At 35.7% G+C, this 26,206-nt stretch overlaps 1 protein-coding gene across 3 annotated transcripts in view; it reads left to right on the top strand.

Moving 5' to 3' along the window:
- The window catches only part of KCNH7 (potassium voltage-gated channel subfamily H member 7), a 207,170-nt gene that overhangs the window by 119,099 nt on the left and 61,865 nt on the right, over window positions 1–26,206 (top strand). The window contains exons 3-5 of one of the 3 annotated variants that reach the window (XM_063162000.1): window positions 5,761–5,916; window positions 20,671–21,099; window positions 24,703–24,726. In XM_063162000.1, the coding sequence (XP_063018070.1) occupies window positions 5,761–5,916; window positions 20,671–21,099; window positions 24,703–24,726 (609 nt within the window). Of the gene's footprint in view, window positions 1–5,760; window positions 5,917–20,670; window positions 21,100–24,176; window positions 24,198–24,702; window positions 24,727–26,206 lie in introns of all 3 variants that reach the window. The other 2 variants (XM_063162001.1, XM_063162002.1) reach the window with 2 other exon arrangements.

Raw genomic sequence — 26,206 nt, 5'->3', positions numbered from 1 at the left:
CCAGTGCAATTGTCCTTAAATGCCAACTAAACATCACCTAACACAGTGTTTGCTTAGAGTGGACTTCAAAGTGGGGGTAAATAGGCTTCTGAATTTTAAGCATAAAAGAAAGGACTTTCTTCACGGATAAGTCACAAAAACCACACAAAGCAGAGCAAATATTCCCTGGGCACTGTTTTTCTTTCAATTTCTTTTTCTTTGCAATCTTTCAAGAATACAAAATGCTTTGCTATACTGGTCTCATTAATAAATCACAACCAATCAATTTCAGGTGCATTCTTCTGCACCATTCACAGTATTTATTTTCTAAAAGAAGTCTTTATAATTTTACTAGAACCTTGACAACACATTGGAAAAACAAAGGTTTTGGCTTCTATTAATTTTTCTAAAGTTTGGCTGAAAGTAGCTATTGAGCAACAGGAAATAAAGCCAGAATTACATCTCACACAAAGCTGTATAAAATATGAATATTCTCCCAATTTTTAGGGCATTTCAGGAATGTGAAAATCTTAGCAGCTCTGTGCAAGCAGCAGCTTTATTTCACAAGATATTGTATCCCTCTTTCCACCTTGCCTTCCAAGTAATTCCTCTACCTCACAGTTCCTGTGACTCTTACTCACTCCATATTAACAGCTTGTCTATTTCCTTTATCTGCCAGCATTTAGTGACAAAACGGATTATAAACAGCAGTTTAGGCTAGAGAACAAGACTTCATTAACTGCATTTCATATGGTCCTAAGGGGCTTGTTACTACTTGTATGCTGAGCATGGTGGATAAAGCTCCCCGTCTCAGACTTCCAGAATGTCTGCACAAAGCAGGACAGTATCTCCTTTTCCAAGACTAGCACATAAATTTAATTTCATTAAATTCCCTTTATGTTCTGCCTAGAAAGGTATTACACCTTTCCAAGACCATTCCCATGCTGAAAGAAGTAGAAAGTGATGGCAGTTTTTGGCCATTAGGAAGGAAGAGGATGTTGAATTTGTGAAGTCTAGGTGTCAGTAGAAAGCCATGCTCATCCCAAAGATGAAGATTACATTATGAACAGTCAAAGATAGAGAAGGTTTTCTGATCTTCCACATTAACTCATCCTCAGATTATCTCTCTTTTCTTTCCCCAGAGTAGTTCTTTTTAACATTGATGAAAGGACAAAGAAGGCTATAAACATGGACATAGGATAGCAAAATAAGATTGGTTATGTTTTGGAATGCATAGCATTCTTTGCATTTACAGAAGTCAACATTGCTTAACACAGCAATATAAGTTTTTATGCATTATAATCACACTCTAATAATTTCACAGTAACTAGTCAAAAAAGAATCTATGGAAACAACATTTCACTGCATTACTAACAAAACAGGAACTATGTGGACTTTTCTGTGCCCCGTTTCAGTAAAACGGTGATAGAATTAAGACAAAGCTGAGTACACAATCGAATATGGAATATATTTAATTGCAGTTCTACTATAGTTGGTAGTTTTAAGTTTATGCATCTGAGAGAAGGCATTTTGAGCATTTGTTTTGATGACAAAGTGAGAATCCTGTTGAGGGAACTGGAGGGTATTTATTTCCAAAAAAAAAATAGTGATTATTTTATAAAAGTGCAAAGAATATCCAGTATCTTTCTCTTGTCCCTGTATTACCATAAAATTGTGGTCTGCAGACATGTTTCATTCAGAGCTGTCTGGCAAACAGCAAACGGGACGGTCGAGATCTGGAAATGCAGAGTATCTCTGCCTCTATTTTTTGACTGTGTTTGGTCTGGTTTAGTAGGCAAGCTGTTGTTGGCTCTTTCTGTGCTGTGTTTTGCTTTATTCTTTGTTATCTTCAGTTTTAAATGAGCAGAAGTGACTATGGATTGTAGAAATACCTACACTGGACTGGTAGGTCATAGAAGTAAAAAATTATCACAATCCCAGGAAACTTGGGCATGAGGTCACTCTGCCCAGAAATTTCTACATGCATTCAGAGGACACGTTCAATATTTTTCTTTCTATAGCCCTAGTCAGTTGTCTACAGCAGCTCTAGTAACAAAAAATATCTGAGAAGTCATAAATTCTTTGGCAGACAGAGCCAAGATTGGTTCCAAAATATATTGAAACCAGTCTCCGCCTTCTTGAGGCTATCCTCAAATTTGTACTGAGTGCAGGAGTCTAAATTTTTATATGGTGAAATGCAGATAGCACCTGTAAAACCCATTCAGGGCAAGAGGATTCCAGAGCCATCCTGTAGAACCATGATGAATTTTGAAAAGTTCTTGTTGTGTGAACCATGGCAATTCTGCAGAATCAGGACAATTACCTAAATGCCTCATTTTTCAGAGATCCTTTGAGCTTGGCTTATAAAATTGCCTGTGAAGATTTTGTTCCCAGGAAGACTGAATCAAATTAGTTGTTTGGGTTTTTCATTTTTCAAAGTTTACTTGTCAGAGTTTTTCATATGAGAATTTGGAGCGTCTTCACTGTTGTATTAGCTGCATTGTCTTCTCCAAATTGTTTATGAGTGGAACTACCAAAATTCTAATAAATGAATGCAGTTGTATCTAGAAGATGCAGTCTGATAAAAATCTGCCCAAAATTCTTCCATACAAGATCACTGAAAATGTAAAAAATGTTTATGAACCAGATTAATTGATGATTTGCCTGCCTTGTACTGATCTTCTGAAGCAAGTCAGCTTTGAACACTATGCAGACAGATAGATATATCGGTTTTCCTTCATCAGAATTGCTCAAATGGTGCAATAGATCCTTCTATAACTCTACTATACCCTACATCGTTATTTCTGAAATATTTATTGTCATTTGTGTATGCATTTTAGCAGTTACTTGTTTCACACAAGGCTGTGTGGTCTTGTGAAATCATACTATTGAATACATAACCATGGAATCATACATGATATCCATCCAGCAAATAGGGGAGTGAAATCTGTTCTTCCCATATGATTATTTTTCCACTAATTTAACTTGGTGAAACTGTGGGCTTTGCAATGTCTTAAATAAAAGTAAACAAGTCCCTATAGCCATGGAGTTCAAGCTGATAAGAAAATGTCTAACTTGTCCTCTATCATCTCCAATGATGATAACAAGAGAGCAAAACAGGTATATTTCATGATTACTCCTCAGCAGTAATCATGAGAAAATTCAGATATATTGCTGGCTATTGAGTTTATTAATTATGAAGGTATCTTTTTCTTAGTTGTTCTCATTGAATCATCCACTTGCCCGGTGCTGTTAGATAAGAAATGCAAATTCCAAAAACTACATTACCATTTTTATTGCTCAGTTGGAAGCATGTCTTACTTTTGAAATATTCAGCATAGAGACAAAACAGGAAAAACATGCTGAGTGCAACGAAGAGCAGTGGGATGCCAGTGTGCAAATACTGAATAAGATTGTTTCTAAACAATCTTATTATTATTTCTTTATTGCTATCAACTCTAACAACTCAAAGTTTATCTTTTGAGTTTGTCAATGTTATTTCTTTGTACCCATCTCTTCTTTTTAAATCATGTTAGAATATTCCTTGCTATTTTGATTTTTGTATTTCCTTATTGTCCGTTTAATAGAATTAGATACTGAGAAGGGTATAGCACATAGAAGTGTCTGTACTGCGACACATATTTTGGTTAACTTCAGCATTCCACTTTCAGTATTACAAAAAATGTAAATATTCCTTTCCTCTTAAAAAGCCTGGGTTTCTTGGAAAAATTCAGACTAATGAACTACAGTGGACTTGACTAGTCTGTGGTGTATTTGGTCTTCAAAGGAACCATGCTAAATTAAACCCCACATGAACTATATTTTCCTATATTTTGTTCCTGAAATATATCTACATACAGCTTAAATTTTCAATCATCTGCTCTTTTTGCCATGTTCTTAAGCTGTGGACTGTTAAACAACTCCTGCATCTCCACAGAGATGCAAATCCCTAGATACAGTACAAATGAGGTTTGTGAATTCTTTAGGGAGGAATGTTCTACACAAATGGGAAATAGTGTCATTACTTAGCACTGTGGGAAGCATTTCAAAAGCTGAAACACCCCTGCCTTCAAAAGCAGAAAAGTTTTTAAAGTGTCCTTATCATCATCCTTTGCAAATGCTGACAAACCTTTGATCCACTGCAGTGTTATTCAAAGCCATGCACACCTCAGCCAAGCCCCCCCTCCAGATATTGGGGGATGCCTGCTCAGCCTATAAATTTTCATGTCAAAACCGTACATATCATTTCCTTCCAAGTAAATCAATAAATATAATTTTGACTTTTTGAACTTGGTATGTATTTTATTTGTTAGCTAAAACCACAAAGATTATTCTGAATTCTCTCCAGCCCCTCTGTTTAACCAGTCTATGTTGCAATGGTTGGCCTGCAGCATTTCTATTTTTAGCTCTAATGGAACAGTCTTAAATTGCTTATTTTCTGTTTACTAAAGACATTGAGCTTGTAACCATGGAAACTGTGGCAAGTGCCACAGCTTAACTGTTTTATTAAATGGATGGAAGTTACAGCTGCAAAACTTGAAAGGCCAGCATGTCAATTTTATACATAACTCGAATTGCCATATATACCACATTATGGTTAGTACTGCATTAAATATTAGAGGCCAGAATCTGGTCTTGGTTGTAATGATATAAATTGTACTATCTCTCTCCTCAATGGAAACAAACAAACAAAAAAACTCGTGTACAATCTAGATCAAGATCTGTTTTTGTCAAACTGCACAGGCTGTCAAGTTTCAGTGATTACTGCATTTGAGTGCCTAAATTGCAGATGATGTACAATAAACCAGTCCCTAGTTATCATAGAAAGACCCCGTCTCACAGTTGTGTCTGCATGAAGTTTTTAGCACATTATTGTATTGCTTACAGCAATCGCATTATTTTTGGAACCACTATGTTCTGTAACATTAATAGAAAGAATTAAATCATAACTAATGTCAACTGAAACTTCTAAAGCCTTAGTGGAAGAATTAACACAAAGAACTCCTTAAATCTGTAATTAGGTTTTTAAACAAGAACATTCAGGGCACCAGAGGGATTGAAAGTTTACACTCTCTACTACTTTTAGTATAGGCAGAGTATGCTACACACATGTGAAATCTAGGGTATTTTTGAATTTATATTTCAAATTGTATATAACACTTAATTCAAACCCTTCTGAAAATTATTGAAAATTATTAGCACAGTTTAGAAGATATTTGTGATGAAGTATAAAACAAATAACAAATAAATTTTTTAAGACAAGTCTAAGCATTTCTCCAATGTCCCCAAAAGACTGAGAGCTAAAATAAGAATACTGGTATATTTACATCCATAAATACTTAATGCATGACTCATCCTGTGTAATAGAACCAAATGCTTGAAGAATGTTCAACATTTAGAAGAATCAGGATCTGCTTTCTTCGCAAGGACTGTGGTTGGAACAGCGTTCAGTTTTCTACTTTTGGTGTTTAAATGTCTCCGTATTACAAGTCCATCTATATAGGCACTTCCAGTGAACAAAAGAAACCAAAAAGTAAAGTTGGCATTTCAAAGGAGATGCTTTTTGGTAAAGGTAAGGCTCCAAGAAATTATTAACAGTGGTATTTCTTTCTATGAAAACATTACTGTTTAAATCAAAGAATAATATGTTTTATGCTCAATTATTGAATTCAAATAAATACTCTTCACTGTCTCTTTTTGTAACTAGACTTACTGAAGTGAAAAAAAAATTATGTTTCCTTCCATTTATATATTGCTCTCTTTTTTTTAATCCTTCTGCAGGATCTACCTTCATTTGCAACACCCACATAATTCCAGTGAAAAATCAAGAGGGAGTAGCAATGATGTTTATTATTAATTTTGAGTATGTAACAGATGAAGAGAATGTGACATCTCCTGAGAAGTGCAAGCCAATATTACCATCGAAACTTGTAAATCGTAAGTTACACAATGAAATTTTTTTGCTTACCTCTATTTTTATCTGGCAAAATAATCAACATGGGCAATAGGTTAGCAAAGGATGCAATCCCACTGACTGACTCAATAATCCAAAATCATAAGAAGCTAAATGCAGCAAACCTACTGCAAGATGATAGTAGAATAATCTATCAGATCTTTGGTAGTACTAACAGCCTAGATCTCGTGAATAGTACTAGGACGAATAACTTCATAAAAACTAGAATCTTTCACAGAAATGCATTATCCTTGACAAAAATCAATTACAAATGGAAAACTTAAAAAAGCGTTGTGATATAGCCCAAATATTTCATCTTAGCTTATTTGAAATTGAATAATTATATTTTATTTTTTAAAATGGTGTCATTTGATTAATAGTTGGTGAAATGTGATTAAATTAGACTAGAAAATATAACAACCAGTTAAAACATAATTAAATATCCTGATTTTATCAAACTGAAGTATTTAGATTGACTTGGAAGATGGAGGGTAGATGGGTGGATACGCAGGAAATGCTTTTGCTTTCATTCCACTCTGGAGCGTAAGTGTTGTCAAAATCAGACAACTGAACACAAATGTCCACTTCTTATACAACTGCACCGTGTAGCTTTCTGTCCCACTATCTGCAGAACAGGTGCTCCTTTGCTGACCTTCACTGTGTTCAGCAACAGCACACAATCATTCTGCTTTACGTCGCCACTCACGTAATCTACTCTTACTACAAGAGTTCCCAGAACACATCTGCACACAGAGCATGTACAAGCTCTTAGTCAAGCACAGCATGCTCTAACAGTGAGCATTAACACTTGGAAAATACCTTTTCACAGTGAGATAATCTTTAACATTAGTACAGTAAAGGAACATAAGTATTCTAATTGTTAAATCAACACTTCAGAATTCTCTATTTAAGAAATAAAGACTGGTACAATTCTCACTGTGAGAAGCAAGGAGAGAACTTTCTTGATGCAAACACAGTGTCTGAAACATCCATAGAAACCTACAATGACGGGGTGTATAAGAATGCAGCAAAGGAAATTTCCATTACTGGAACCTTGCAGCCTGCAAATAATTACCGTTCCCCAAATATTAAATTTTTTTAAAAGCCTTTGTAAATAGTCTATACAGAACATATTTAAAACCTTGTGCTTTTATGCTTTCTTTGTTTATTCTGTTTTGCATTGGGGTGGGGGCTTTTTAATAACCAATACAGCAGCTTTTGTTGGGATTTTTTTGGGATACCAAGATAACACTTTTTTTCTGCTAATGATACTGTTAAAATGCTATTAAGGAGTATCAGAAAAATTTTAAAATTACATCAGAAAAAAATTATTATAAATACATTACCTAAACCCTACCCATATTCTGGTTATATTTTAGTATACCATGGTTTTTTGAGATTGAAACATCTTCCTTCCTTCGTTTAAAAGGCAATTTTATAACATAGATAAAATTGTTCAGCTTGGCCATGCTTACTTTGGTTTTATGGACAAAATAGAAGGTAAAATACCAATTGGGTAGAAAAAACAGAGCTTCATGTCTTGAAAAAGAACATTTTGTTCTCATATCTGTGACACATCACTGTACCCTTTCAAGTGTTATCACTTGACGCATTTTAATGTGAAAAGCCACTAAAGAGGAAATCTGCAAAAAATACCCTCACTTCGTCAAAACATTCTTCTCTTGTTTTATGGTATTTACACCTGATGTACACAGGGGATTTCCTGGCTGAGAATTCTTGAAAAAAATAAGCAGACCTCCAAGCTCAGTACATAACTGATCTCTCTCAGAGAGAGATCAAGGTGCAAAAGGAGGCAAGGAAAGGTGACTTGAACCATTTTCCTGCTAGTGGGTACAGCCAGATGCCAGAAACTGGCAGAAACTAGAGCAGGCACATGGCTGCTTCGTCTTCTCCCGAGTTGCTTATGGTTTCAGAGCAGACTGTTATGTGGGCCGGATGGGATGGATGGGGATACAAAATATGCTACATAGCCAAAAATTCCTCTTGGCAAGAAAGAGGCCAAGCTATGCAAAACATCCAGAAATAACTGCAAGATATTGTGTACAGTTCAATAGCTGTTTTAAACTAAAACAGAAAAAAGCCTTGAAATACAGAAAAGGCGGAGAGAGACCAATAAGCCAGAAAAAAAGTCAAAAAAGGTGGATTGTTTACCAGTGAAAACATATTTTTAAAGTCATGTTCCCAGCATAAGAAAGATACACAGCAGATTCTCCAGGAGATGGTTTTTCATCACCATACTCTATTTAAAACAGGTAAATCAGGTGATCTCTTTTCACTGGATCACATACAAAATGGACAGTAATAGGTATTGGTTCGGGGGCGGGGGGGGTGGGGGGAAAGCAACAAAATCCCTTTGAATGCAGCAACCAATTTAGAGAATAAAAATAGAGAGGGAACCAGAAACATAGCAAGTGCAATGCATCTCTGACAACCAGGAAAAGCAACAGCTAATGACAAAAGACAAAAGATTTCAGATTACATTAACATCTACTACCCAGAAGCACACATATCATGAGAGATTTCTTTCCAGAGCTCCTTAGATTGAGATTTCTCAAATTAGAATGCCTTTTCAACATGAGAGGGGAGAAAAAAAAAAGAAAAAAAAAAGACTGAGTCAGGTTGCAGGAAAGAAGTAAAAGTTATTAGGGAGCAAATAGATTGCAGCTATTTTCCAGTCCCTAGAAAATAAGATAACTTTTCATATTCTCATCCTTCCTGTAATGGATTTCCTCTAATGGATTAATCAAGAGTTGATCAAATTTGTCAAGTGTAACTTTGAAAAGCCTTTCCTTTTTTCTAAAAGAATCTATTCTGCAAGCTGCAGCCAACAGTTTTGAACACTACCACTTACCATAGGGTTCCTCATGACAGAAATTGCCACTGAGGTGAGCTCGGTTGATTGCAGCAGAGTGCTAATAACATCGAGGTTGTGGATGGTTGTTGATCCCTGTATGGGTCATTCACTTAGGAGTTGGACTCAGTGATACTTCCATTTCAGAACATTCTGTGATTCTGTAAAATGTAATTCAATGTAATAGAAAAGCATCTCATGCTGTGAAGAAAAGAGGGATTTTAATCTGTTAAAGGTCTGAGACCCTCTGAAAAAATTAAGACCTATGGAAGACAAGTAGCATTTTTTAGGTTTAGCTCAATGACTGCATTTAGCTGTAGATAGGCAAAAATTTAAAAATTTATCAGCTGAATACTGACAGATATTTCCAACAGTGTTTGTAAGCTCTCTAGTACAAGGATCCTGTCTTTTGTTATGTGCCAGGATGATGGCTAACACAGTTAGGTTCTGATTCAGCACTGGGCTTGGCAGATGATGACAATAATAGATTAAAAAGAAAAGGTATATTGCAGGAGTTTGATGAGCACATTTGAGTATAAATAGAATTCTTTCTCATCTGGTGCTCGAGAGTTCCTATCTTATATGCAGCAAATGTCTGAATAGACAGGAGTGTGAAAAGTGAAGATAGTGGCTTCACAAAAGCAGTGTAAAAGTTCTTTCAGTTGGTCCTTTTCTTCCCCTTATATTTGCTGGCAAGAATTTATCACCAGTTCTCACTGGCAGCTGGAACAGTTTTTGCATAACCAAATAGTGAAATTTCAGAAGATCTTAGCATGCACTTCCCCTGTAAAAAAATCACAGCCAACTGATTTTTCACTCTTTTGTTTTGTTTTTGTAGTTTGCAGCAATTCTATTTTCCAGTGTATGCCAGCTCCCTAGCAAAACTAAGGAAGCCTTTGTTCATATATAATTCTTCTCTTTTTTGAGTAAAAAAGGGTAGCCCAAAACTTTTGCCACATCTTTTCTTTTAAACTTCTAATAAAACTTAATTTAATACTACCCCCGTTCCATCTTTGTGTTCAGAGACATGTAGAAATTTCGTCTGTTCTTACTTACCCCACAACTGGATAACATCCTCTTCTCCAGTAGGAATATATTTGTACAACGTGCACTTAAGGAGAAACTTAGAGAAACTGATTTCTGCTAGAGATGCCCATTCATCATTCAATCTTTCTAAGCTTTGTCTCATTTCCATATTTGGGAATTCTACTTATTATTACTTCAATTATTTTCTAATAAGTTTGCTTGGCTTTTGTGTTGCCTTTTCTTTGATCATGTAAACATTTTAGAGTTCCAGAAATTAACATCTATACCCAAAGATGAAAGCATTTAATAACTTTACTCCACTTCATGTGGAACATTTGAAGACATGAATACCTGCTTTGTAAATGAAGCAATATTTGTGTAGTGCATTGAAGTGTTAAGACTGATAGTTTTGAGCTACATAAGCCCTAAAAATGGATTTTACTCATCTCTGACTGTTCTTATGGACTGTTCTCTCGTACACCTTCTAAGACACTAACAGTTGCTTGATTGTCACTATAATGATAAAAGATTATGAACATTCCCAAAAATGTAGTTCATAAATTTTCATGAATCCACCCATTTGCAAAGTCATACAAAATTTTGAACTCCAACTGAAATAATGCATAAATAATGTATATTTAGCAAGATACTCGTGGTAAAAGAGAACTCCTTTCTGTTAGATTCACTGTAAAAATGAGCACAGAGCTTTGAGTAGATTTTCTACAATGAACTAAATGAAAAAGAGATGTGATTTTATACCACCTTAGCAAAAACCTTCTTTGACCACTAGCAAATTATAATTTAAATTTATCAACTAGTAACAGTTGTTAACCAAAATAACATATGAATTCCCATTCAGTGTGTTGTACGAAGTTCATTAAAATCCCTATTATAAAGTGTTAAGCTATAACTTCTGGGTGTAAATATGTCTTTTATATGAAAGATTGAGGAAAGGGACCCTTAGTGTCCAATTTTATTCCCAAATCTCTCAAACATTCCACTGTGGCATGTCCATCCACTCCATTATTTTATGAGGAGTTTTTACAGCAATTTACAGAAGTAGTGGCATAAATTAGTATTTGCTCACGGCATCTGATTCTGTTCCTCAAAGCTGTGAAACACTTCTTGTTGTAAAACTAATGACTACAAGATATCAAAATCAACCATGACATAGACTGAACTCAGAAAATCAACAGCCAGTTCAAACTGAAGAAATCCATACTTTGAGGATCCTGAATTCAATATGAAGAATGTTGCTACAATTTTCTATTCAAAAGAGACCATTTGTGGGATTGCAATGAGAAAAACCTTTCAGAAATTAATTCTGAGTTGTCTTCATTTTCTGCTCCACCTAGAGCATTCTGCCTTTTTACTGACCTATAATGCTTTTTCTAACATTTAATCCAGTCCTGTCTAGATCACATCTTCGATTAATCAGTAGGCTAAAATAGCTAGTCAGATGAGGTAACTTTATCACAAGTTTTATTCTTTTTATTTCAAAACAGTTTGACTAGCTAGATCTACTAACTTATAAGCTAAATATTGGTTCCCAAACACCATGTTTATTACCTCATGGGAGAAAGCCCTAAAAGTTATTTGATTAAACATGTCATTGCATTCTGCCAAAGAGAGATATTTCAGGATTGTCTTATCATTTTATCATTTCAAAATCTATAAGCCTCATAAAGACACTCTAGAATAATTCCTTGGATTTCTTTCTGTGAAGGAAATGAGAGGATCTGTTATGCATCCAATAAATGGAAAATAACCTTTTTTGGAGAAGGTTCAAATAAAATAAAGAGGCTACTAATATTCTTAAAACAGCCAAAACTATAATCAGAAAACCTCTGAAACAACTTATTCAAGGTGCTTACTCTTCTGCAAGTTTTCCTCTTTCCTGGCCCTAGCCATGGAATTACATCTGAGAAGCAGAGAACACGCTATACACTGATGTAAACAAACACAATTGCAATTAAAATTTTCCTACCAGTAAAACAGCTAGCTTAAAAACACAGTATTTGCTTTCCTGTGTGCAGAGCACTTTGCTATTTAAGTAAATACTGCAGTTTAGTGAAAGGCAAACACATCTTTTTAGTCCTAGAAATATTAGGACTGCCATGTTGTCATGAAATACTGCATACTGCTTGATGCATACAATTTTGCCTTGTAGAATACAGCATGTGTAAGTAAGAGTAAGCCTCTGACTTTGCCCAAAATGTAATGAGAAATTTTTCCAGGATCTTATTTTTAGCTGCACCACTGGAAACAAATTCATCTTCAGTGAGGGCTAGTCAAGAAAAATTGTGTTCAGGAGGACAAAGGTTTCTATTTAGCCAACCAGCAACATGGTTCTGAAAACCCCAGTGCCAATTATGTGTATTTGTCTCCAAGGTAAGTTACAGTAAATATTAGGCAAATTGAAACAGTGTTGAACTCTTAGCAAAGGAATATGGCCAAACGCCAATCACCAGTAAAAGACAAGAACCTCTGCTATTACCATCTTCAATGCTCCACAAATGCCTAACTGCCTAAATTAATAGAACAGCCACTGAGATAAATAATTTTTCTTAGTCTTCTTCTGCAGAGAATTATGAGTGGGGTAGCTCTTCTTCTGTTTCCTCATGATGGCTGCTGTTGGGGCTCAGCTCAGAAAGGAAGCCTCACTGGATTCCATGTACTGTAATTAGCTGTTTAAATTACAGCCTCACCCAGCTACGATCACAGAGCTATTTTGCTATGTCTTGTACAAACATTCAGTTAAAAAAACCAATCTCTGCTTAAAGAGATTGAAAATGAGAGAGTGACACAGCTTTCAGTAGCTTTCAGTGGAGGCAACTTATGCATACCACACAGGTCTTCCAATGATATATTTTTATCAATTTTTAACAGGTCTCCTATCTAGCTGTTCCTTTCAGGACATTTAAAACAGGGGGGTTCTGTAAGGTAATTTGAAGGCTAAGATAATGATTTTCTGAAGTCATCCCACATTGTAATACATACCCTCAGGAAAGTATAAAGGTAGTGAGTTTTACTTCCTTCTCTGATGGAAGAAAGAGACACGTCTCTATTATTCATAATAAGAATTAGCACAGAGAGCTTAAGACATCTGCGCACTTGCCAAATTGAATTATAGTTTTTGACCTTGAAGAGGAAAAAAATCAGAATATCAACGTATCTCAAGCTTAGACAAAAATGACTCTACTAGAAAGCAGGAAAGATTTCCAATGGATTTGAGAAGATTTTAGATGGATATTTACAAGGAATATGTTTTTTTATTTATAGTCTTCAACCTGAAAAGCCTTGCTTTAGAATAAGCAAACAAAGTAGATCCGTAGATAAAAATAAGGGAGTTTACCTCCACCATGTCTTACTTCTCAAGTATAGAATCCTATCATTATTACTTGATTGTTTTAAGCATCCAGGCAAGTTGGGCATTTCAAAAACCTGAGAGCATCTGGCAAGGACACATAGTCTGAAGAGCTCTTGCCATGAAGAGATGAAATAAGTGAGGCCTATCAGGAAAATTAAACTAAGCTCATATTCTGAACAAGTGTCAGTGAATAAAGTCTATTCTTCTGATGAAAAATATGAATTCTTCAACTTTCAGTAAGTTTCATCCAAATAAAATTGTCATTGTCAAGCAAAAAATTTACCATTAATTAGAAGTTCCATTTCATGAGAAATGGCATATTAGTACACCTACTTTAGTTTTCTGTCTGGAACCTTAGCCAACTTCAAAACTTGGTAATTGGAAACATATATTGATTTAGTAATAATTGAATATTTCTTAATTGAATACTTCTTAAATTTTCTAAATAAAAAGTCAATGGATTTTCAGAACAATTATTCTGTGTATTACATATATTGAATTTAAGCTACCTGAATTTCCTTCTAAAATATGTGGAAATTTGATATTCTGCCTACTTTTCTTAATAGTCTGTTTATTTTTTGAATCTGTTTCAAGCGAAAGCTTTTTGTAAATTTAGTTTAATTGTATTTCAGATGGTAACAACCTTTCAAGTGGCTCTTCTTCAGGTAAATCTATCTTCTAAAATTCTGTCTACAGAAGTCCTTTTATTGCTTTGTTCTGGCTATATTATTTCAAGATCTCATTACATTTTATATATTTCTAGAAGAGTGCAAGTCATAATATGGCTCTTGCTCTCACTGTCTGAATATTTATTTCTGCAAAAATATAGATATAAAAGGTAAACTATTAAATTTAGTATAATTATATGACATATAAAATCCAAATTTAATGGTACTTCTCTTCCTATTATTACTGAAAGTTGCAGTATGCAGAGCATAAAAAACTTCAATCAATATATGAGACAAAACACATTGCAGAAATGGATAGTGGTTTATGAATTCAGTGTTAAAACATAGAAAACATCTTCAGGCTTCCTGTCTCAGAGAAAAGCAATATTTTTTATCCTATGAAGCCTGGCAGCCAAGGTGATGAAGGGCTGAGAATTTCTTGAGAGCTTGGTTTAATAGACAGAATAAATTCTTTTTCCCAGCTGCCAAAAAAACCACCATAGTCATACAAAGACAGCTAAATATTGTGCTAGGTAATAAATAATTTAGAAATAGTATTTTCTGTGATGTTTGCTCTTTTATTTCATTGCAGTTATTTACTTATTTTTTTTCTTTCATACTTCTAATCATATTTAAGAAATAAAAATGCAAGAAGTAAAATCTTTCTGAGAGGACAAAAAATTCTTTTTTCATACAGTTTTTTTACAAAAGCACTTCAGCTCCTGTAGGTTAATGAGTAAGATAAAGTAAAATGACATTTCTATCGACAAGTGGAATTAAAACATGTAAATGTACCAATTGGTATTAACATTCAAGGATATCAAGATTATGACTTTTGAGGGACACCCTGTTTCAATTGTTCTGACTAAATTCACTGATCAGCCACATACAGCAGAGCCTCACAAGCAGTCAGGGGCTTCATTCCCTTCCTTTCACATTCTGACAGATTCCTGTGTGCTGATATCAAAGTAAAATCTTTCTCACTTACAAGAGAATATAAAGATTGCTGGTTTCTTATACTGATAGAAGACACATGCAACCTTAAATTTTACAGAAAACTAAAAGAAGTGCCAAAATTAAAGGAGACCACACCAGAGGATAAAAAATATAAGGGTGTTCGGTGTCTGAGAATTATGAGTTCTAGCTTCTAATGTTAATAATTGCATATGCCTTGTTTTTTCCTTCTGAAAATAAATTATTTAATGAGCAGAGCAAGAAAATTATCCACTTAAGTACACTTCAATACGTTTTGGGGAAAAGAACTGAAAAAAACCCTGATTGTCTCTTTCTGTAATTCTTTGTCCCAAGGCCTGCTGTGCCCAGACAGAAAATAAGGCATTATCACATGAGTTGCTGGATGGTATTTCCAAGTCTTTGAGCAGCAATTCAATAACTATCTGTGACATATTTCTGATAACCTAAATCCTGGGATTCTGTGACATTCAATTATGAGAAAATATTTCAACGAAGGTCTGACTTGTGATTCTGTTGTGAAAGTAATTTTGCTTATTCTTTGAGGAAGGTTTCAGAATAAAAGTATTATGGAATTTTCCCATGCTCTGGAGGACAATCTGTCATAATTGATCTATCTTACCTACCCCTGTCCAGGAAATCTGTTTATAATAGGTTGATCATTGTGGATATGTATGTTCTATTCTTTAATCTTAGATATTGAAAAAGCAACATATGTTTCATATTATAGCCAGACCAGTCATTCAATATTGTAAAACTATCCAAGATCTGATTTTCTTCAACATCCTACCACAGACAACCAGTTGTACAGAAACGTGAGCAGCTTTCTTTGGTTCAGCTCTCAGCCCAGGAGAAGTGGCATATCACATCAAAAAACAGTTCTGACAGTTTCTACACCTCACACAGACAACCTTCTGCAAACTCTTTGTATATTTGAGCTCCTTTGATTTGATTTTGGAAAGTCTAAATCTAGAGAAGGTTGAGACAAATACACTAAATCTAGCTGCCAGCTAGACCAGCCAATATTTTTCCTTTTGCTTTCACATTCTGGGGTTTGGATAACTGCTTTGCATCAGCATGAAAATAACAATACTACTAGTGGTGCTACAAAAGCTGGATGAGCAATTCTTTGAGGAGCCATGACAATTTTTCAGCAGCCATCTCTTAGGATTACCCTTCTTCAGTGCTTGGGATAGTGTTGCAGAAATCCCGTTGACATGGGCTAAGCAAACTTTGGGACATAACACAGCATCTACCACTACCCAGAGACCACTAAAGAAATTACAGAGAAGGTAAAACTCTCTCAGTCGCAGGCATTTCTCTGACTTAGCCACTGTGTCTTGTATATAAATATACATTTTCATCACTAGAAATTTGGGGAATACCTTCACTATGTCAATGCAACGATCAGGCCAAATATAATTTCCTTTTCTTTTGATGAAATATTTTCACAGAACAGACACAAGAATCACTGGCCATGCAAGGGTATTGGGTTACTAAAGAAATCCTTGTTCAGATATTTTTGCTGGAATCATTGTGTATTGATTGGGCAGAAAATTTGCAATCATGATTGTAGCTGTTGATAAGGTCTTTTGGGAATTAATTTTTCCTGACACAAAATTCCATGTGATTGTATTCAGTGTCTAAGAATAACAATTTTCTACTAATGTTAGCACTTCTTATTGCAATACATATGGAAAAACAAGGATGTTAATTTTTCTTATCAAGATACGATTTTTCCCTGCATTTTTTCCCCAAAACTATTAATCTAAAAATTTTCTTTCCATGAATACTGTCTTCTCCTTTGATCTCCCAAAATATGAGACAGAATTTAAAAAGGGTTCCCAAACACAAAAAAAAGTTGATTTGCATTTGAGACTTTGGAGACAATTCTGTCTGCAAATAGTTTAGAAGAGTCCTATACCATCTACAGTGATATTTTTGGTCTGAGTTCTACTATTTAGAAACTTTAACAGCTGAGATGGCACAGAGAATAAGTGCAACCAACAGATTAACTCATTTGCAAATAACTTATTCAGTAAAGTGAGGTATAAAGGAGGAGGTGGAATTACGCCTGGAATTGTGACTCAGACTCAACTGCTTTCCTCAATTGATCTGAGGAAGACACAATCATACAAACCTCTGACTCAGCATTAGGAAGAATTTGGCAATCTAGTCTTTAATAAACATAGGATTTTGATGTAATATTATCTCTGAATTCATAGTAAATAGTTGCATCTGAAACGTGTTTGAGAATTGTAACCCGAAAATCATCTGCTCTGACATCATACTTAGACAAAGCAGGGGCTGTCGATTACAAAACAAAAGATTTTATCCAATAGGCAGGAGGCCAGGAAAGCTTCCACTGGCACTTTTATTTTATACTGGGACAGCAGGCCTGAGGCCTGAATGAATTTTGCTTTGTGACAAATTGTGTTATTACACTTCCTTGCTCAGCTCAGATCAGTAAACTACACAAATTCTGAATGGGCCCCCTGATAACTTTAGCTACAGGAGAGAGATGAATGTTCAACACACCATGTAGCTCATTACCTGTTCACTGAAGAATAGCAATACTCCTTCTCTTAGGAATATACAAATTAAAAAGCAGGAAATAGGGTTTGAGACTATTTATTACAGTATATAGAAGAAAAGCAAAAAGGTGCTCATCTAAGTTTTCTATTTTATGCCCAAAAGTCTTAACAAGAAGCAAAATTCTCACTGAGTATTCTTTCCAGCTGAACTGCAGTTAGACAGCTAAATCAGTAATGCAGTATAACGTGGTCATATTAACGTGGTGAGGCAGAAAATACCATCTGCAGCACCATGAATATGACTAAAATAGAGTGCCAACAAAAAGCCCTGAATAGTGTCTAATGCCAGAAATCCTTATGAATGGTGTTTTTAAGAATTTCAGCGTAATTGATAAAAAAGAGAATTATAGTATTTTTTTTCACTTGGGATGCAATAAGCTTTCAAAATTTATTTATAAGCACCTTTACAGCTCAATTCTACATGGATTAAAAAAAAATTTTTTTAACGTTCTTCACTAATTTTAACTGTGAGCAGTTGTAGTTTTCAAGCTTCCTTAGTAAGTTAGAAGAAATCTACACACTCCCAAGATTCACTCTGGTGAATATCACTGTGTAGACTGAAAATTGGCACTTTTCACTGCTGTTTTAAAGATGTATGACCCTGGTTTATGTAACAGAAATTTCTGACTATTTTACTGTTGAGTGTATATGCTTGGAGTGATAAATTCAATGCTAAATATTTGGAACTCAACAAACTTTTTAAAAAATTGTCAAGGACAAAGAAGTACTATCATTACATAGATTTATATTTTAAAGTAGGGAAAAAAGTTGGAAATAAATCACCAGATTTCTAAACACTAGGATGTTATCAATAGTCTCACAGGTTTTTTATTTTAGAGTACATTTTCAATTACTTTGATAAAAAGGGTTCTAACAATGAGGTTTGAATGTAAAAAAATTATTCAGACTATTACATGAGATTCAAAGACTTATCCAAGGATGCTGAGTGGCCAAGCGATAAAACAGCAAAAGCAAGTTTTTTGCAGACACAATATTAGAGACTAAATTATCTATTATCAAACAACAAAAAATTTCTTAGCTGTTGCAAAAATATCTTCAGTTAGCACAGTTAGAAAAATAAGTCAAAAATGCAATTAAATATTGGTAATTGTAAGGAAGTGAACTAAGGTCAAAACAAAAAGCCATTCTTTCAGTGCATTGATCCCTAAGTCTGGGAGTAGCTCAGTAGTGTAATCCATTGTCCAAAAGGATTACATTAGAAATAAAAAGTAACTGAGAAGAGTGAGAAGGATGTTCAGAGGTACACAATACAGTTACACAGGCATTCATCAGCTTGCAGAACAGGTATACAGAGAGGAATTCAGCAGATGCATGAAAAGCTGTAAATATATTAAGACTATATTGAGACTATGAAAAGGGAATAATTATTAGCTGGTTTCTATAGGAACTAGAACCCTCCCAAAGGCATCAAATGTATAGCAAGTAAGGGGAAGTATTTTTCACAAACATATGCTAAAGTTATGGAGTTCAATTGTATAGAATGCTTTGAAGATCAAACTACAACCATTTTTTAAAAACACTGAGACAAATTCATAGAAGAAAGGTACACCAAACATTCAGTTTGTGGTTTGAGCAAACAACTTCTAGCTCATGAATTTTCTGAAATTCAGATAGCTAGAAACTGAGTAAATTTATTGAGAGAAGTAACACAATGTAGTGACTCTAAATAACACAATGTAGTGACCCTTCATGTATCCACCACTGGAAAGTATCAAGGTCCAGCAGTGTGCTAGATGGACCTTTGGTGTCATCTAGTACAGCAGCTTTAGATAGGTTTTCCTGAGCCAGGTACTCTCACCTTCATTCATTTAGAATTCAAAATACAATTCCATATTCAATACTAAATGTATAGGACATCCATTTTAAAACATTAAATTATTAGTCTGGGTCATGTATTGTTTTACAATTACTGCCTGCCATAGGCATAAAAGAAAGACTATTTCAAAACATGTCAGTATGAAATGATAGATTACAGTGGTAAATATTAATAAATGTTAGGTAGCTACAAATTCTGGCAATTTAAACTGACTGAAAAAGAAAATCTTATCCCAAACTGAACTTCTTATCCCAGAAAGAGAGGATAAGAATATATTTTGAAATATTCTCCAATAAATCATTTCACTATTGATTCACTGTTGAAAACATTTATGTAGCAAAGAAATGAGATACAAAAGTTATTAAATAAGTCAAACTGTTTATACAATCATACCTGATCATTTCAAATTTTAAATTATTTTATTTTGTTAAACTTTCTTTAGCATTGTTTTTCCTAAACTGTTTAATATGTTTTCTGTACTTCTGAACTCCCCACACCTCCATCTGTGAGTTGTATTACACAAAACCTTACAATATTCATTATTTAGGTTTGTTTTTTTAGAAGGGCATTCTGTAAATTTTGCAATTCTTCCTCTATAGTTTCTTTCTATGCACCATGTTATACTCCTCCTCTCAGGTACTGACGTTTCTTTCCATTACACAAAGTGTTAATTTTCCACACACTCAGGGTAGTCTCCCCTGCCATTCAACACATCAAACCTAACTCAGCCCATCCCATGCAAATGTAACCAATAATTGTATAGGTGCAACTAAAGCTTGAGAGCTGTGTCACTCTTTTTTCTTCGCTTTGCTCCTTTACTTTTCATTTTAAACTTGTTAAAACTGTTTCACCTAATCATCAGTTGTAAGTATTGGAGAGGATTTTAGCAAAAGTGATATACAGCTTATTTCTCTGTGCTAAGAAATTAGCCTCGGTATCTTCCTGTTTAACCTGTAGCCAATAAATGCATATATCAGCAGTACATTTATAAGCACATGGAGTTCCACTAGTATTAGAATCCACAAATATCTATTTCAGGATAACAACTACCAAGTAAAGTGTTAGATATATTCTGGCAGTCTTTTATAGATAGATAGCTTTTTAATTTAGAAAGGATCAGCTGTACCTCATAGCTTTTAAAATAGGCTGTAGAATTAATGCTGCTATTCCCATTCTAAGTTCAAAAACTTAGGTCTAATTGAATTATGAAATCTTTTAACATCCCAACTCTAACAAACTTGGAGTTATATTGTATTTGTATATTTACACATTTCATTACTAAGCATTTTAATTTATTAGAAATGGCTACTATCATTCATTGTAAGTGAAAAAAAGCTGATTTTAGTGACCAGACACCAATGTGTAACATTTTCTTCTGTTTCTGTGTACTTGCATGTAGGCAGACTTTTTGGGCTCCGGCTACCTGGATTGAGACTTCTGACCTACAGAAAGCAGTCCTTACCCCAGGAAGACCCCGATGCTGTCATAATCGATTCATCCAAGCACAGCGACGACTCAGTGGCAATGAAGCACTTTAAATCACCTACTAAAGAAAGCTGCAGTCCTTCAGAAGTGGATGATACAAAAGCACTGATTCAACACAGTAAATGTTCACCTTTGGTTAATATATCTGGACCTCTTGACCACTCATCACCCAAGCAGCAGTGGGACAGACTTTACCCTGACATGATACAGACAAGCAATCCACTAACCCATTCCAGATCAAAGGAAAGTATTTGCAGTATACGGAGAGCCTCTTCGGTACATGACATAGAAGGCTTTAATGTCCATCCCAAGAACATTTTTAGGGACCGTCACGCAAGTGAAGGTATGGTAGAAAGTCAATCACTATTCTCTGATGTACTAAAAAAGGAATATTTTCAATATCATAGTAATAATCATCACTTTGTAACCAAAGCTAAATATAATGACTCCATGGTGCACTGAAAATATTAAGGGCTCAAATATGCCAGGCTTTTGTACACTAAATATTGTTTTCCGTTTTCAAGGAGACTAATGGAATCATGGTGTTGATCTTCTCTATAGGGATATAGCAAATATTGGGGCCAGCATTCCTAAAGTTAATATTGGGGTTTGGGGAGAAAAAAAATCAGGTGATCAAATTATAAATGCATGTACTGTTGTCTCCTATACGTACAGATATTAGATTGTCTTTGATTGTATGAAATCCTACTTCAGAGACTGATAAGTTTATTTCTCTTAAATCTGTAATGTGCAGATTTTACATTCACTGATCCAACACTGAGACATGCTTTTTCTCTCATGCCAAAGAAAGTATCCTCAGCAACTCCATGCTTTGTGTAATGAATAGTGAAATACTTAGTGAAATGGTGAAATGCTTAGTGTAAACTTCATTTAAGGATGATTTTCTCCTTGTGCTATTATATTAATTTTTCATTGTAGTAGTTCCCAAATGGTCATTCTTCATCCAGTTATACATCTATGAAAAGGTGTAAAAATCAGTTTGACTATTAAGTATCTTTTATTACAGTGATAGAAAGCTAATGCATAAATTACCACATAATTTTAATACTTGCCAAATGGAGGAGCAAAATTTTCTATCTCCATTTTATGGAAAAGCTTTTTTCAAATGTTAAGTACTAATGAAAATAATTTCTACTATGAGGAATCAATAATCCAGCTGAACTTCTAAGGCCTCTCCTGCGATGTGATCATTTACAGTGTAAATAGGCAAAACACTCTTACTCTGTTTTCACTTTGCATAAACTACAAAACAGTAGAGAACCAGGCCCTAACTTATGTCATACATAGTCATTCTAGAAAAATTCAGCAGAAGAGAGGATGGCTCTCAGAAAGGCATTAGGGTTAGTAACCATCCTTGATGCCATCTGCTTACAATCATGTTAGAATTGGACACCTTATGCTGAAAAGATGTTTAAATTTATCCAGCAAGTCCTAATTTCCTAACTCAATAGTGAGCCATAAAACCCTATTATTGTTATAAAATTGTCCATGCGAGTTAGACAACCAAGATTCAGCTTAAATCATCTGCTCCAGGCTTGCAGTTTCTGAACAGGGAGAATGCAAAACCCTAAGTACAACAACTAAAAGTAAACTACAGTCCTAAATGGCTCAACTCTTACCAAAGGAAACATATGGTTAACTTATTTTCCCATTCCATTTTTATTTTGAGTTTTTCTAAATCATTCAAAAACTACTACTCTATCTGAAAATGCAAGTCAGGATCCAATTTTTTCCTACCTCTTCCAGTTCAAAAAATTTTAATTGAATCAGTAAAGCAGAATTCTGAAAGAAGAGAATAATATTACTTAGCTTAATACTAACTACAGTAATTTACCTGCAGTCAAATTTTAAGGTAATGCAATGGAGAATAGAAATTATTTCATGTGTTAAATTAATTTATGTAGCCTTGTTGTCTATCACTTTAAAATTATCTTCACTGTGCTCATTATATGCCAGGAGATATTACAGTAAAAATGACAGCTTAGCACTTTAAATTCATTTGAGTGTACTGAATCAAATTCCATTATCAATTTGCCTATATGACAGCAAAAGCAACAAGGCAGGAACTGTGTCCTACACTCACCATCCAAAATGCAGCCAAGCCAGCCTCATCTGAAACACCATCAATCCAGATTCTGCAGGCAGGTGCAAGTTCAGAAATGTTATTGTCTTCAGAAAGTGGACTCGGCAAGATCACTGCAGCCTTCTGAAACAGCAGCAGGCTTTAGAGCCCAGCTTAGCCTAATCTCCAGTACTGCTACAGATGCCTGGCCCAGGAAGGCACTGGGCTGGGAGGAACTAAACAGCTACGGTCCGGAGGGCCCAGGCTGATGTGCTGTGCTGCCCGGTGCTCGGGAAGCTGAGGAGAAGCCAGCGAGGCCGCAGGTCTGGCAAGGCCCAGCGCCATGTCCGATGCCCCCGTGCAGGCCGCGGCCTCTGTCCAGAGCAGCGCTGACCACTCTCCGCAGGCTGCTGTGGCACAGCCTCAGCTCAGAGGTGGCCTGTGAGCCCAGCCAAAGGAGGTGAATGTCTGTGTGAGCCCAAAGCACATCTGAGAGCTGGTAACCTGGGCACAGCAGGTGGCACCAGGAGGAAGGTGCCATTCCCTGCCAGACCTGCCTCACACCCTCAGAGCCGCAGGGCACAACACAAGGGGACGGTGCCTTGTGGATCACATTATTATCATGTGAACCAGCGTGGCACCTACCTCTGCACCTGTGTGGCTCCTTTAAAATAGTGATAACAGCAGCAATTATAATATTCTCCTGAAAAGGTTTGATCTCACAAGAGGATTCAGGGCCAGGTGAGCCTGTCAGGACAGAAAGCTTAGCCAATGTTTCCTTGTGGAAAGGCATCTAAGAGCTGAAGAAAGGTTTAAGGTGTATCTTTCTCCAGCACTTGCTCAGAAGGGCACGGCTTAGGCTGCTGCCATGGCAAAAGCATTTCCTCACATGTAGGCAGACGTGGGGGGCCTGGGGGTCTGTGCTGGGCCTCCTGTGCAGCCCCCCATGCCATGCACCAACCCTGCACTTCTGCCCCATCTTCTCTCAATTATGAGGGACTAATTATTTCTTCCTGGCACTTTTGCCAAGAAATAATTTTTTCTTGCAGCCCACTGCCAGACTTGTGGAGAAAGAATTTTATTGTGTTTCTATTAAGGCAAGTTAGATAAAGCCAGTCCTACTGCCTGATGATCTACTCCAGACACTTTGACGCATTATCTCAATCATTGGAGTGATTTCACCTTCACTGAAAGTCTTCATAATACAGTCAAGGAGGTGCAACAATATTTCAATTCAAACCATGCACACTTTGAAGCCGTATTTTCTGCTTTTTCTGATGTAGATTTTAGTTGTCTTTTCTTGTCTTTTTCTCCACTTTTAATATGCTGAAAACCAGACAATGGTCGCAATGTCAAAGGTAAAGTATACATCTAGACTGTACCTTCCTGTGTTTCAATCAGCCACACTTTTTGGCATGTTACTTTGCCTGCTGTATGAAATGTTCAAATGCAACACTCTCATGTGACCTAGTGCAAGGTCTACTATATAAATTATATTTGTTAAACACATAGTTACTCATGTAACTCTTGTCTCAAAACACTAACTATAAATCACTGGAAAAAGTGAAGGCCTTTAACAGTTAAACAGCCTTTTGATTTCATTATCTGCTAATTTAAAAAAAGAAAGAGAGGGAGGTAGAACATATCTTAGTTACTTAACTCAGTGCTGTTGTCCTTAAGCAGTCAAAACTTCTGTTGAAGCTACCAGGCAAAAGGATGTGTGATTGTATCAGGACATTAGCAAATGATCCATTGTTACAAGGTGCTCAGTTTTCAGTTAACTCTCTCAAAAATAAATAACTGATAATCAGGACACTTGTGGAAGTATCTTCACTTATTCCTCTTTTGTCTCTTTAAAACTAGTTTCACGTTCCTGGATGGCAGGGGGTATGGTTTCAAGCTTCCTGTAGCATCAAAATGTGCATGCATGAACTTCATTGCCAATTTCATGTTTAAATAATATTTAGTGCAATTTAAAAACTGTTTCTTTTCACCAGCATTGAGCTATATGTTTTAGAAGCAATTTGAACATAATCTGTAAATTACTTCCTCCATTTCTGAAGATCACTTACTAAAGTGTTCAGTTTAATTGCCATATTTGTATTTGTGGGAGGACTGGTTTGTGACTTCATGCATGATGCAAAAAGTGTGTGTACCTGGTAAAATCTCTCCAAACTGCATGCAGTGCATGACATAGGTTCTGTAAAACAATTTGTGGACTACAAAATCATTGCATTTGCTTCATGTGTATGTTGGCAAAATCTTGGGGGAAAAAGATGCAGTTTCTGTGCTGTTCAGTAATTTTTCTAAATGTATTTACTGCTGGTGAAAGATGATGAATTGGCAGCTCAGGAGAGTGAAATAATTTCTCAATGCATTGTGTAAGCAAGGACAGTGAAATCCTACCATCAAAATGGGGAATTCAAGCTTAACCTGATTCTCCTTTTTGGCTAGGCAGAAGCAAGTCCTTCTCCCGGCTTATTCAGTTCTCTGCCTGTCTGTTGAAACTGTCAGTCAGGGTGCCAATTAGTATCAATTGTGATTGTGATTTGTTATGGCCCCCTTTTCCTGTGCTCTGCTATGACAGTATAGCAATGGTCCACTGGCTATCAAGTATCAGCTCAATTTCTGCCAGCCTGGGCTCTACTTAAGCTAATACTGTCTTTCAATCAATTACCATTGCCAATGAGGTGCATTATGCTTTTCACCACTTTCTAGAGCAAAAGATGGTGGGGGAAAAGAAGCAAGGTTCTATTCTCTTGTGCAATGAGCTTAAGCCTAATATCATGCTCTAGAGCATGAGTATTAGGTAACAAAAGAGAGAATAATCCCCTTTGGAATGGAAGTGATAAAAGATGTAAATCCCAGAAACCAAAAGTTCAATGCAATTTAAGTATCTACAAAGTTACTAATAAAACAAAATCTTGCCTACTATCTAATCACAGATTTGCCTAAGCTATTTTAGTTTCCTCTTACATTTGAATTCCTAAGGTATGAAGAATCCTGTTAGTCTGACCAACTGATTCAAGGTTTTAACTTGAAATCCTGCTTACATTTAAACTGATTCAATACTCAGAAACTGTTGCTCAAGCTGACGGGGAAGCAGGGCTGGAAAACTGCAGTCTGACCACATGTCCATTAGCACACACCAGCCAGATTAGTCACTTCACTGATTAGTGAGGAGATTGCGTGCCCTGATATATTTTGAGCACTAATTTTTAGTAGACTCATATAGATGATGTGATAGATTCAGGTCCCACCTGGGCAAAAAGGCGTTTAAATATAGTACCACAGTCCCTTGGTGGTGCCCTCAGTAGCAGGCTTTTTTACCATTCCTTGCAGGTGGAAGGTAGTGCTTTCTTCCCTT

The sequence above is a fragment of the Melospiza melodia genome, chromosome 8, assembly GCF_035770615.1.
Source record: "Melospiza melodia melodia isolate bMelMel2 chromosome 8, bMelMel2.pri, whole genome shotgun sequence".
Taxonomy (NCBI): Eukaryota; Metazoa; Chordata; class Aves; order Passeriformes; family Passerellidae; genus Melospiza; species Melospiza melodia.
This window is presented reverse-complemented; position numbering and strand designations above follow the sequence as displayed.